The sequence below is a fragment of the Trichoplax adhaerens genome, genomic scaffold (assembly GCF_000150275.1).
Source record: "Trichoplax adhaerens TRIADscaffold_4 genomic scaffold, whole genome shotgun sequence".
NCBI classification, from domain to species: Eukaryota; Metazoa; Placozoa; class Uniplacotomia; order Trichoplacea; family Trichoplacidae; genus Trichoplax; species Trichoplax adhaerens.
In genome coordinates, this window is record NW_002060946.1 from 5,613,435 (window position 1) to 5,628,315 (window position 14,881).

Consider the following 14,881-nt stretch of genomic DNA (forward strand, 5'->3'; position numbering starts at 1 on the left):
TTCTTACAAACATAGCATGAATATTGTCATTACTGCATCATTCGGTTTCACTTCGTACTCGGTAGGCTTTCCCGATAGTGTGTCTAGGATTCCTAGGAGTTGATCCTGGTTATCTGAAGATCTCTATCATTCAATGTTGGTAAACTAAAGACAAGCTTCTCCAGGCGTTCTGCCTAAGTAGCGATGAGTAGAGGACTAACCGAGAGTACAAGTAGAGGTTGGGCCAAGCCCGTCGGCTTGGCAACGGTGAAAAGTGTCACCAATGATGTGCTCCTATCCTCTTTTGCCATCCATACGATAGTACTATCGTGTAGAAGCGTTTTAAGTAGCATGACTGTGCCGAGTATGGCATCATGCTGAAGTCAAAACGATCGGAGATCAAGCAACTTGACATACTGTACATATATACTCTACCTCTTACTCTATAGTATATTATACAGTTGATGCAGTTAGGCACTAAGCCACTTATGCTACCAGGCTTGTGGATTTTCCTCCCCCTTCTTCAAGGCGATCCTACTGCAGTATATAATCGGCATATATTCAATCATCGTCCTTCGATATGGAGCCGATGGATAATTCCTCTGATCGAAATCGAGTGATACAAGATGAACTACAAGAAATAAAGAATAAATTAAACTCGTTAATCAAGGAATCAACCATTCTAACTTGTAACACTGAATTGGTACAAGTTCGAATCCGATTGACAAAGCATAAGCAAATAGTAGCCTCTATTCAATTTCCAGCCAATTATCCTCATGATGTGCTGCTTGTTGAATTCAAAAGTAAAACCATATCTGAAAAAATATTAGATACTCTATTAAATTTATGTAATAGTGAATTCAAGAAACACAAAGGTCAAAAGCAAATTCTTTATCTACTCCATTTTGTACACCAATTTATAGTCAATAATCCGTTATGTATTTGTGCTGATGAAGTACGCCATTTAAAGAATAATATTGTCGATGCTCAGCGTGGCGATTGGATTAAAATTAAGCAAAAATCATCCACTATTCTGCTTCGATTTCAACAACAACGTTACTATATTGAAACGAAATTAGCTATACCTCATCACTATCCAGTAGCTTGTGCAACAGCAGAGATTACAAGTACTAATTTTCCTGAATTACTAAAAAAGACGTTATCTGGTTTCTGTGAAGAAATTGCTCGAAAATGTGTTGAAAAACCACTCAAACCTAATCCAAAAGATCCACCTTTTATCCCTCAGCCATCATTGCAGCCAGTCACCGATTATATCGTCAATTTTTGCCGCAAGCATGCGATTGCAAAGTGTCCAATATGTAAAAAGCTGGCGTTACCAGAAAATCCGAGTCAGATTGTCACTGATATAGAGCATGATTCCTATGTGGAAAGGGTTTACTGTGATCATTTATTCCATTATGGTTGTCTAGATAAACACATGAAAAAGCCTCCTTTTACTGGAGGAAAAAAATGCCCAGCATGCTCCAAACGAATCTATCATGATCGTTGGAAAATATCGGCTAGAACTGCTGAAGATCGTTGGGCTCATGAACAAGCTAGAAAGCGAGAATTAGATGAAGTAATTGATTTCCTAAGTTGATGTGTCTAGACCCTAGAAATCGTTATAGGTCTTGATCATCCTATGTCAATCTTGATACGTGAAGATGCATTTTAAGCTCATTGACAAGCAAGAAAACTAGACTGACATAAAGTGAATTCCTATGCTAATACTGTATATCCAAGGATCGTCGTTGATGAAAGTTATTTATCATTGTGTGTAATTCTTGGCCATCAAGACGTTCTGACATACGACAGTTTAATCTACATCAACGTCTTTCGCAATCTATCTATAATATATATATATGTCTATATATATGAATACTGGTACATACAGCTCATCTAATGTATATTAGTAATCTGTCGGAGATTAGTGAATTAATCATCTACCATAATCATGGCATATTTTTATGAAATCTATACAGGAGCGGTAAAATTATCCTAATCCTATCCAATGTGGATAAATGATCCTCTTACACCTATTTTCGTGTATGACAGTCAAGAAATTATTGATAGTATGAAATAAATTATGAATAAGTACAGCTAATGGCAAGTTATAATTTCAGCTAGTTAGTACTGTGCATGACTGATATTCAATTTAGATCACTGTTCTAAACTGACGTCCATTATATGCCAATATCAATCTGTCTCCGAGTATGGCTTATAAATACAGTTGTCGGTCTAGCTCTACAACTACATTATTACAGATAAAAAAATTGTTAAAAATTTCCTTCAAGAGAATCAAATCTACCATCATCCTACTGGCAATAAGGCAATACTGTAATGGCAACTTAAATCTTAAGTTTTCATATCACCTATCACTTAACTACATCATTGACCTAATGATAAAGATTCTATTCGTAAATATAGCTGCAGAACTCTACTATTGAACCATTAAAAAAACTCTTCCATAATTGCATTCAAAATAACTTTGATCTAACATTGTCCTTACTATTATCCCGCAAAATAATAATAGCACCCTCAATTTTAACTTCTCGCGATGCTTACTTAATTACAACATTGCCATACAGTTCGTTATGCCAATTCCTGCCGACTAGCACCGAAATATTTAGCAACAGATTCAATAATGGCACCTTTTTATTTTTAATATGAAGTTTTGATAGTGCCTACTTAAAATAGAATATCGACTTTGGTGTATTTTTCCTGGTTCTGTTGACTAGTAACGACATATGTAGCGAGTAGAATATATAATAGCTCCAGAACAACATCATTACAACTAGTGAAAGCATTTTAATTTCGTTCAAGGAAGAATAACCTAGTGCAATCGCAGAGGTAATAATAGCACGTAAAATTTTGAGTTCCCACAGAATCTTCTTGACTTTAGTACCGATATGCTGTACGTTATGTTCTCGCTAACTAACAGGCAACCATGGCACGTTGCAGCAAGTCTTTCGCACCACCATCTTAACTATTATATCGACCCACGTCTATTTTTTACGCCAGCTCCTGCTGATCAATTTCCATTTGTTAACGATAAAGGTCATATACGTAAATGTAGCTCCAGAACTATATTAGTGGCAACGTAATTAATCTTCAATTGTCATTCAAGCGATTCCGAACTGCTATCATCCCACATGCAATCATAGGACCTTAAATCTGAAGTTTTCTCAATATCGATCTACCAGCGCTATATCAATTCCTGCTTACTAGTATCGGTCTAACGATAGAGGTTTCATTTGTAACTATAACCATAGAAATACAATATTGTACCAGTAAAATATCCTTTAAAAATTGGCTCAAAAATAAATCAAATCCACTGCCATCTCACAAACAGTAAAAGGTACCCTAAATCTAAAGTTACTACAACACCTGTCATCGCTAACTACTGTATATCATAGAAATTTTATACGTTATGCCAGTTCCAGTTAACTAGCACCGACCTCTTTAGCAACGAACCGCTGTAATAGCATGTTAGAGTTTACGTTTTCCAGCACCACTTTCAGAAGCAATTAATCATCCTTAAAAGGCATAAGTACAGTTTATAGGTATTTTTAATGCCATGAGAAGACGATAATGAATTATAAATCAAAATTATTAGATACAATAAATGTAATAGGTGGATTAGAGTTTGGCATCAGTTAGGATACTATCAAAGCTGTCATGACCATGATTATAGTAATTATCCATGTACTATAAGTGAGAGAATCGATTAAAATGAAGTTGAAGTAAATATTTTACCATAGTAATGAGCACCACTTTCATAAGCAATGAATCATTCTCAAAAGTACAGGTACAATTTATACGTATCATTAATGTCATAAGAAGACTATGATGAATTATAAATCATAATGATTAGATAAAAAGAATGTAATAAATGAATTTAAGTTTGGCATCAGTACTGATGATACTATCAAGCTGTCATAACTATGTTTTATCCATGTACAGTAAGTGAGAGAATTGATTAAAATGAAATCAATCTAACATTTTACCATAATGATGAGGAAATTCTAGCTAATTTTCCCCAAATTAGAGGTATACATGCTTATGATGATTGCATGATGAAATAAATTGATATATTGTAATGGCGTTAATTCAAAAGAATTGATATATTTTCCGTTTTGTACATGATATAGAAACTGCCTCGAGAGTGAAATTAAATAGAACAGCAATCCTAAAAATACATTTATCAACACGAAGCACACCTTAATCGATCCATCATTTTCAACAACATTACTCAATATTTGTATTATCCTAATATTGAACATCATCCCTTGGCAGCTATAAATTATGTTTACTCTCATCATGATAGTGCTTATAACAAGAGTATGCAGTATCGCTAAAAGGAATATTTTTATTGCTGCCTTATTTTAATTATTTCTATATTGATCATTAGTATAAAATTATACAAAAAAATTCTATGGTTAATGTAATGGAAAAGCGATAAAAATGATGGCAATCATGATAGCTAATGGTAGCCAATGGTGAACATAAATGATGGCAATACGTTCTTGTCATGATGGACTCATTTTAAAAGATTCTATTACTGCAAGGTTAAATAGTTGTCTCTCACAGTAGAATCGACAGTCTTCTATTTATATCAAGTCATAATATGGAATGGAGAATTAATCTTCTACGGATAAATCATATTTGAAAGGTGAGTTAATACTGCGGCCATTGCCTTGATTTTCTACCTTTCTATCACGACCTTGCTGTGGCTGGTGAGAGGGTATTGCGCTTCGAGGATGATGGCCAGCAGGTATGCCTTTACCTTGATTGCGTGTAGTAGTTGCAAATTCCATATAACTATCCTCGCTAAAAACGCTAATGCGGCTGCTAACATTCTCGTTATTGAAGGAGCTAGTGCATGATCCACCGTAGACATCGCCATTAGATTTCTCTTGCTGAACTTTAATCTCCATTCGGAATGGTTGTTTGGCTACTTCTTCACGATCAAAACTACCATTCGATGTCGTCGTTGTTGTTATCACGGTAGATTTATTCTTAGCAGGTTGTAAATCATTTCCAGGCATTTTAGCTAATCGATATTCATGATTTAGAGTCGATGGTAAAGAATGATTGGTTGGCTGTTTTATGACATCCATATTAGGTTGATGATTATAATCCTCTCTATCTCTGCCTAGAGATCGATTTCCATGAATAGTATTCGTCCTATGGCCGTTATAACTGGCTGAAAAATGACCAGAATCATAATTGGCATGCGATTGGACTACAGAGGTTGGATTCGTTGCTATTGCCTCCTGATTTTCACCCATATTGAGTAGATGATCATTCTTCGTTATAGAATCGTCCTGATGACTTTGGTTATCACGATAGCCGTTAGCATGTGTGTTTAAAAATGGATTCCCATATTGATTAGAATTATATTCTACTGATTTCTCGCTGAGACTTCCTTTTCCATCAGGAAGCGTGTTCTTACCTTCATTAAAATTAGCATGACTGATATCTCGGTTATGAAGATGATGATTATCGTTCTTGATACTTATAAATGGATTATGATGATACTGTTGGCTAGAGAAATATTCGACATGGGTTGTCCTAACAGGATCATTTCCGTTGGTGATGGAGTTCATTTCGCTCTCTTCTATTTTCGCTGTCATGATCGATGATGGAGCAGGATCATGTTTTTCTACCATCGGTAAATGCAAGTTTGCAGCTTGATAAGTATCTTGTGTTGTCGTTGATGATGGTCCTATAGCATTGCTAGGAGCTTGGTCATCCATATTAAAACTGTTGGTTAACGAATGGAATGCAACTTCGGTATCTCTTAAACTACCGGATAATAATTTATTCTCTCGCCTTAAGTCATCGAGACGAATTTCAATTTCTTTCAACTTGGTGGATTCTCTTGACAAGGTAGATAGATCCGTATCCAATGTTTGATTGAAATGATTATCATCATTTCCTTGGCCGTTAACTAAATGAGAATGATTTACAGGTGATGAAGGGAGGCTATCCGTAGGTTCCAAATCTTGATGATTTAAATTAGGATCCAATGTAGTCGCTACTGTTGATGATTGTATTGGAGCAACGTTGTTTTCACCATCGTTTTGATGATCGAATAAAAGTTGATTCTTTCGGTGTAATTGGCCGTTCTCCAATTCTAACTGATCTAATTCATCTTTAATTTGCGATACATAGGATTGCATTTGTTCAGCACTATCTAATTGTTGATGTAATTGATTATTTTCCTGTAATATCTCATTTAATTGAACCTTAAATTGCATCCCTTCATGGCGTAAACTTTCTACTTCATGCAATGCTTCCCTTAATTGATCATTCTCTTGCTGTAATTTAGCCATTTTATCTGTTATAGTTACCTTAAAATCTTGCTGAACTTCCATTAATTCTTGCTTAACAACATGGAAATCGTCCAACTTTGTCTGTAAGATCGTATTTTCACGGACTAACCGTTGAATTTGATCTTCATAAAAGTCTTTATTTTTCTTCATCATTTCCCATTCATCGCGTATTTTATCGACTTCAAAGTCTTGATTTTGACGATTTTGTTGCGTACAACGTTGTAAATTTTCTTCTAGTTTAATCAATTTCTCTTTAAGTAGGATATTTTGTTTTCCCAACTCCAACTGAATTTCTTTTTCACTACCTAATTGTTGATTTAATCGTTGTATCCGTTGTTCTAATTGCGATTGCTTAGCAATCCAATCCTCTTTCTCTTTTTTTACCTTGATTAATTCAATCTGTTGCTCATCAAATTGGTGTTGCAATTCTAATTTACCATGATATTGATTTAATGTCGATAGAGGTTGAAGTTTATCGTAGCCGATGGAAGTGTTGTTTTCTATAATAGCAGTTGATTCTAAATGTTGTCGATTATCGACCGGTTTTACTTCAACATTATTCTCATAAAGTTGATGATTTTGTATACGATCATTCAATTCTAAATCGAGTTCTTGGGATGATATTAATAATTCTGTAACGCTATCTGGTTGATTAAAACGTTGCTTACTGGCATGCAATTGTTTCTCTAGTTTTTCCAATTCTTGTTGGACTTTTCGGCTTTCATTTTCAATTAAATAACGGCTATCATGATGACTATCATGTAATGTAGAAGTTCCATTGGGTTCATTCGAGCCATCCTGTCCAACTCGATTCAATAGAGGATAGGAAGAATCGACTTTTGAATCAGCCATATTTTGATACTGCGAAAGTTGATTAGCATGTCCATTTATCTTTGAAGCTAGAGCCTGTTCATCATCATTATTATCTGCTGATTTTACAGCTTGAGCTGGCTCTGACATTGGAGTTCGCTCACCATATGGCTTGCTATGACTATCCTATAGGACAGAGTGGAATATAAATCGTTGATGCTTAATAGAAACAGACAGTTAATTTAACAAGTGTATACGAAATAGAAAGGTAATCGCTCACAGATAATTTGGAGTACAAACTTCTAATGTAATCAAATTTTAATAGAAATTTGAGTCTTTGTTCTACTATTTCGAAGATATTTTATTACAAGGCCATTTCTAGTTATCCGTCTCAAAGAAATTCCTTAAATATGATATACCGTACGACAGGCATAGGTCAACATTGATCGCTAAGTTAATGCTTACTCTTGAGATGCCTAACCATTTCATCCGTTGAATAGAAAGATTTTTATTTTATTAAAAGCATTTAAGCTCTTGCTGATAACGATACGTTTCTCTTATGAGCTGGCATTAATAGCTAAGTTTACTTGCTCTCACAGGGCAATTATCAGCTTCAGTCATTAAATAGAAAGATTTTTATTTCAGCTATGCTGATTGAACTACAGCATGCTGCTATTAAGTTCGGCGGTCGAATTAATACCTTGCATAAGGATATACTACAACTACTATAGGCATGGATCAACATTGATTGCTGATTTAATGTGCACTCATGGAATGGTTATCACTTTCAGTTGTTAAATAAACAGATTCTTAATTTATCTACAGTAATTAAACTACAGTAGGAACGTTGCTATCAGTCTAGTAATCGAATTCATACCTTAGATATAAATATATACCACAAGTACTATGGGCATGGGTCGACATTTGACTGCTAATTTAATGTACACTCATGGGATGATTATCACTTTCAGTAGTTCAATAGAATGATTCTTAATTCAACTTAAGTGATTAAATTACAGTAGGTATGTTGCTATTAGGCCCAGTAATCGAATGGATACCTTCAATATAGATATACCATGAGTACCATAGGCATAGGTCGACATTGATTGCTAATTTAATGTACACTCATGGGATAATTATCACTTTCAGTCTTTCAATAGAAAGATTCTCATTTCATCGAAAGCGATTCAACTAGAGTAAGCATATTTCTATTAGGCCGGCAATCAAATTCTATTGCTAATTAACTAATTAATAGACTGATTCTAGTAAAAATAAATATGATCATAGCTATCTGTACGACCAAGATATTCAGATTGAAAACTGCATGTTATAGCTACCTGATTTGATTTTTGAAAAGTTTCAAGTCGAGCATCTTTATAGAAGTGAATACGCTGATGTAGAGTCTGCAATATGTTGAAGAGTTCAAGTTGTAGAAAAGCATTAGATCAGTGATAGACAAGAGAGGCAATCTACCCTACCAATCCAATTCAATTATTAACCTTCTTACTCCTATAGCCTTACTCGGCAACTGCTAAAAGTACCCTACATACCTTTAGAGCTTCACTAGTGACTTCATCTTTATTAATGTCGTTCATTTTAACTAAATATTGCAAAGGAGAATTTTATTGCTAACGATTTGAACATTGAGTACTTGCCTAAACGAAATATTACCTTTGGATGGAGCTGATGTCGTTTTTAGTTGATTACGTAGAGGCTTAGTGAGATGGTTTAGTTCCGTCCATGATGAGTTATTTCTTGTTTTTATTTCATATTTATTGCGTCCCTTATTTGAATTAGAAAAAATATAAAGATTAACTTATAGGAGGATCAATTAGCCCAATTTGAATTAAGTGCCTACTTCAGCTATGGAGTCTTTTACTTGTTTTTCCTTCGTTAAGTTATCTTCTTCCACCTATAGATTTATGCATATTAGATCAGGTATTCGATTTATAATTAGGTGAAAATATATAAAGTAAAGAGCAAAGAGTAAGTAGTTCGATTTCTAACCCGGTGTTTTAGCAATGCTAAGAAAATAAGTAGGATATGTTCGTCAGCCTTTCCTTGGAGAATATCACTGGGTCTAGAAGTATAGTGCTAGCAAGGTTAAGACTATCGTACTAATTAAAAACAATATAAATTCATTGATTATAGTGGTATATAAAATATCTAAAAAATAGTTTAGCTTAAAACGGTACTATGAGAAGTATTTTATTTAAATTGATTGACTTCCTACAAATCTTACTGGATTAACTTCAAATTCAACGATATAAATCCCTCATATTATTACACTACCCGACTTTAAGGTTATTGATTGCTTCAAAACCTTATTAGGTTAACTTCAATATCAATGATAGAAATATCCTAGTAGTATACATTATTTATGCTCATTAGCTACTTTAAAGTACTATTTAATTGATTTCAATTTCAATGACTGAAACTTGCCCATGTCGTAGTTAGGTTCATGAGTTACTGTAAAAATTTAACTTGATTAATGCGAATATTCCTGTGGCATCATCACACTTTATTTATTTCAGATAGTTAAGTTAGGGATAGGTAAATGATAATGAATTAGTTACGCATTAAAAGGTTTTTATAATTTGGGTTTAGTCTTACCGAATTAAATTATTAGGTATCCCCAGTTGATTTTCAGCAGCTTCTATTACGCTGGTAAAATGGCGCAATTTATCATTCGGCTATAGTAAGATGGCGATTGTGAATGACAGCATAAGTATCAGTAGCCGAGATTTCATTCTTAATTAATGTATAACTACAGTATCTTGAGTTCATGTAGTATCAGTTCTAGGAGTTATTAATTGTAAAATATTCAATAAAATTGAGAAATGTATCTATAGTTTAATTTGCAAGCATACCGAACCACCATAAGAATCGGCCGTAGACGATGGTAGTTTACAATATTTTTGAATCACTCCAGCTAAAAGTTTCCCGTCTTGATAACTAAAAGCCAAAATTAAATTCATAAATGAAGATTGATCATGATGTAAATCTATTAATTTATTAATGCAGCTCAAGGTAATTTTAGTAATTGATTTTAATGTAGCTGTTTATTATTTTTATGAAAATATTACCATTTTACGAATGGTGTTCTCTTCATATCCAATTTATCCGTTATATTTAACTGATCGCGACACCACTTGGTTAATTTTTTCATGGCCTGGGCTGTTGTGCGTAAGTAAGTCGTAGAATCTGTGGGTTTAGGCAAGAACGAATTAAATTAAAATGCGATTTGGTTCTATGAATTTAAAAATGTGTTGTTTTTATCGGATTTGCTAATCTTAGGATCTTATAAGAAGCGGCATAAAATTTGTTGACGATATCCATGACTGAGATAACCCAGTCATTATTATACAAGTATAAAGCTGATCATTTGTAATAACTAATAGCCAATGCTAGCTCTTTTGATCGCTAGCATGTAAGGTAGATGTGAAAGTACATGTAGTCGGAAAATAGCACGATAATCGGGATTACTTCAACATTTTTAAGTAATTTATTTAATCTATTAACTATCAATTTAGCGTGAAAGTCCTTGGATAACACCATAAGCTACATTCTGTAACATTATATTCCTTTTAAGAATATTAGTTTATGTGTAACATGAAATATCGGTAAGAGTAGGCAACTCAATATGAAAGTACGGAAATATCCCTGACTACTGGGTAACAACGAATAGTTAAATCTGCTTAAACTAGGTAAAAACATAGCTAGAAATATTACAATAGGAACCAAATTTAAACTAAACCTTGCTAGGCAAAAATAGAGTGATAAATTTATATAACATGAGTATAGGAGCACACTGCAAACGAACGCATTCTACTATCAGCAATTAGACGTTAGAACAGAGAGTTATTTACCGTTTCCATGGACATCAAAATGGATAAATATTGCCCATAATATGCTTAAAATGGATCTAATATCACCTTTAACAATGTCTACAATAAATAAAATAATGGCCAATAATTAATATCCCAAGTGATTTTAATTAGGATTTTAAGGCGGAGTACACAAGAATAAGCATAAATTAAATTACTTACCTTCAGGTTTTGTGGTTAATTTGATTCCACAATTTTTCATAAACTCCAATAATATAGCGACATTATTAATTTGAGACATGACTGATTGTGATTGCTAGCAGTGAGAAAGACTGATTTAGCTATTCAGCTGATAAAAACTGAAATAATATAAGTTTTAATGCCGTAATTATTTTTCCTATGCTGTTCCAACCTGGACTTTATGCAATAATTGATGATTGGATGTCAATTCAATCAAATGACATAATAAAATTCCATCGCAAAAGTCATGTTGGATCTTTTTGATCTTTAGATCACGATTAGCCAAATGGAAGTTTGCCCATGTTAAATAGACCTAAATGAGATCCATAAGGCAATGAAATAGTTTACATTATTATACAGTATTAACTCTATTCTATACATTTTAGAGGACTTTTATTTTAAACTGAACTATATTACTTATTATCCTTCATTGTCTGAAAGCTTTAATAATGGCCTTTCATATCCAAAATTAAAATTTTAAATGATTTGAAGTTATCAGAATAAATGATCGTTCATTCATAGCTTCATCTGTTAATAAAATTGTTCCGACCAATACACTATATTAAATTTATTAACAAGCCAATCTTGGTGAGGGAATGAATCGGAAATAATCCTCAAAATATGTGTAATTACAATGCTAACGAATGGGAAGATAAGAGCATAATTCTTAAAATGATCTATTTTGCTAGCAGTTTTAATTTAACTTTATAATTACTAAGGTATGAAATCAAGTCTGAAGGTATAAGTTTATACAGAAGTGAATCGAAGATATTTGAGATTTTCGTAGCCCATATAAACTTCTTACGAATTACTAATCCTTATAAAATATTATAATTTTACTCTTGATGGTGATGAATGGAATAAAAAGAGTAATTAACAAATAAGTAATTTGTCTCTATTAGCATCGGAAGCTGGAGACTAAAGTAGTATAATGTTAATATTTGAATATAGGTATAAGCTCGTTTGAAAGTTAATCGAATATATTTAAAATTTTTAGAGGACGTGTACAGTCCCTACAAACAAATAGTCACCGTAATGTTTACGACGATAGATAGGATTAGTGAAGGGATAATTTTACTTTTAATATCACGAGAAATAGAACAGTAAAGTAGAATAATATCAAAACTAAAAGTGTAATATTGTATAAAAGTCGATCGAATATATTTGAGATAGCATGCATTAAGTCCGTACAACTTACTCATCGTCGTAAAATATTTTTTTAATCTACTTTATGATGATAGGTAGCATTCATGAACGGATAATTTTATTTCTTTCACCATGAGAAATAAGAGAATAATACATTTATAATCTTAAAGCTGAATATGTATAAGTATAAGACTGACAACAGTCAATCGAATGTAACTGAGGATTTTTGATGGCCTTCGTATGAGTTAATAAATATAGTTGAAATATCTTTAAGATATACTTGATGATAGATAGAATTAATGGAGAAACAACTTTGTTTCTATCAGCATTAGAACTAAGAAAATAAAGTAATATGACGTTAAAGCTGATGTACAACAATCAACTTGTACATTAGTCAATAGGATCTATTTGTAAATTTCTAGCATACGTGTATGTACAGTTCTTACGAATAATTAATCTTCGTAATCTATTTTAAAGTTTATAATACAATGATTGGTGGAATTAATGAAGGAATAATTTTATATCTTTTTAGTCTAAGCGGCAGAATATGAGAAATTGACAGTATTGTAAATGGTAAGTAGATTGATTGAATATTAAGGTCTTTAAATCCATAATCATGGTAATCAAGGAACTACTACATTTATAACTTAAGGATACTGAGATAAAATTAGGTTCATTTAGGATATTTATGTAGCAAAGACATGAATGTCTTTTCGTAAAATTTCTATCATAATCTGCATAGAAAGGCGAAAATTAGAAGAATCACTCTTCTAAATTCTATTCGTTATTAATATAACATGATGGAGGGACTTTCCTCTAGTTGGATGTTTGTAAATATACAATCTACTCATTCACTGAAATAGATACTACTTTCTACCCTTCTGATCTTTACTTTTCGCCGCTGCTGTTCGTAGAGGCAATGCAGCGTAGAGAATATACTCAGCCCATGAATTAATCGACATGATTATTTGGTAAACATTATTTTAGGCTATCAATTCACGATTCTCAATTCATAATCTATTTTAGTGTCATCTCTTAATGTTCTCGAAGACAGGAAAATTATCACCATGCAAGCTAATGATATTTATGATGCTATCTACAGTAGTTTGAGTTTCCCAGCAATATTTTTATGGCGGACAGTTTAAGGTATATCTACACTAGTATTATCGTGATTGATTTAATAAAGTTGTCAACTTTGTCATAATCTGCTAAATTTACTATTTATAGTATTCCCCAAAAAGAACAAAATAGAATAGCCAAAATAGTCGGATCATTTTATCTTTATGCCAAGGATTAATTGTTATTCGATCATGAATATATTGACATTTCAAATACTCTCTATGGTTAACTGCTAGGATAGTACTACAGTAACAAGTTGAAAGAGTGCAAAATTTGATTCCCATGTCGTAGTAGATCATCGACAATTCGAGTGTTTTGTTTCCTTTTTAACTGTAGTAAGCATAAACTGTTCCAATCAGCGCTAGCTATATCAATAATTTGTAACATTGGAATAATGATGTGCCTCGACATGATTTCAGAAACGAAATTCAATCACGCTCACTACCATGTCAAGGTACGAATGCAATTAAATCTATTGCAATGATGGCAAAAATATGAAGAAAATAAAACGTATTTCAATCATCAAAGCTGCAGTAGGATAAATTCAATCCGAAGAATAATAATGGGCATTAGCTCTTGAGTTGTTTAAGGTTACCATGTCCATTGATTTCATGGTAGTAACTAAATCATTTGGTAACCTCCGATTGCAGCTGTAAATGGATTGGCTTACCTCTGTTAAAGTTTGATATTTTTTCGGTCTAGTATTAGCCATCTTAGAATATCCAGTCTAGCAAGGCGATGATTAATCTAGTAAATTAACAAAATTGTATTGAACCAATTGATAATAGTAAAACCTATGCAGATGGAATAATTTTAATCATGATTGCACATTCGTTATTGTCTAACGAACAAAAACATATCAGCTTTAAATCCATCAACTTTACTCGTTCTTAAAATTGCAGTTAGTACATTGAACTAGAATCTATTCAATTTCATGGATACATTAAATAACTATAGATAATTTTATTCAAAATCGAATAGAGTTATTATTCACCTTCGATGGACGCCAGTAATCAATCTGTCCCTGTCTCTCTTTTTCTGTCAATGTCTTTCTACTTTGTTCAAATGGGTAGCAAAATGGCTATCGGTAATAATAAAAGTAATGCTTGCTTTAATAATGTTGAAAAAAGTAACGGATTTACTTGGATAATACTATTTTCTCGTTATGAACCTTTCAAAGTTGATTTGCTGTTAAAGATCTGAAATCATTATTAACGGATTACTAGGATGGGCAAATTCTTACTGGACTTTTTATTCAATATCGAGATGCGAACATACGTTAATCAAGCATCTTAATCAATTTGTTAGCGTAGTTTGTGGGGTGTTACCTATTCTAATTTGACACTAGCTAGCTAGCAGTTATTACAGATAGGACAAGAGCCAATTCTGCTCCGTCAAACTATTATTTAATTAGCTTTTTAT

At 32.8% G+C, this 14,881-nt stretch overlaps 2 protein-coding genes across 2 annotated transcripts; one reads left to right on the top strand and one right to left on the bottom strand.

The window, feature by feature from the left end:
• Positions 1 to 568: 568 nt before the first annotated feature.
• On the top strand, positions 569 to 1,579 carry TRIADDRAFT_23956 (uncharacterized protein; the record flags this gene model as incomplete). The annotated part of the gene is made up of 1 exon (XM_002111580.1): positions 569 to 1,579. One exon carries the CDS (start codon positions 569 to 571, stop codon positions 1,577 to 1,579), a length of 1,011 nt encoding a protein of 336 aa, XP_002111616.1.
• Positions 1,580 to 3,618: 2,039 nt separating this feature from the next.
• TRIADDRAFT_55836 (uncharacterized protein) lies at positions 3,619 to 14,171 on the bottom strand (the record flags this gene model as incomplete). Its single annotated transcript, XM_002112086.1, has 14 exons — positions 3,619 to 3,687; positions 4,689 to 7,313; positions 8,465 to 8,530; positions 8,678 to 8,727; positions 8,799 to 8,910; positions 8,986 to 9,039; positions 9,135 to 9,207; positions 9,741 to 9,820; positions 9,998 to 10,082; positions 10,214 to 10,331; positions 10,997 to 11,074; positions 11,177 to 11,270; positions 11,367 to 11,507; positions 14,130 to 14,171. 14 exons carry the CDS (start codon positions 14,169 to 14,171, stop codon positions 3,619 to 3,621), a joined length of 3,687 nt encoding a protein of 1,228 aa, XP_002112122.1.
• Between the last annotated feature and the right edge of the window lie 710 nt (positions 14,172 to 14,881).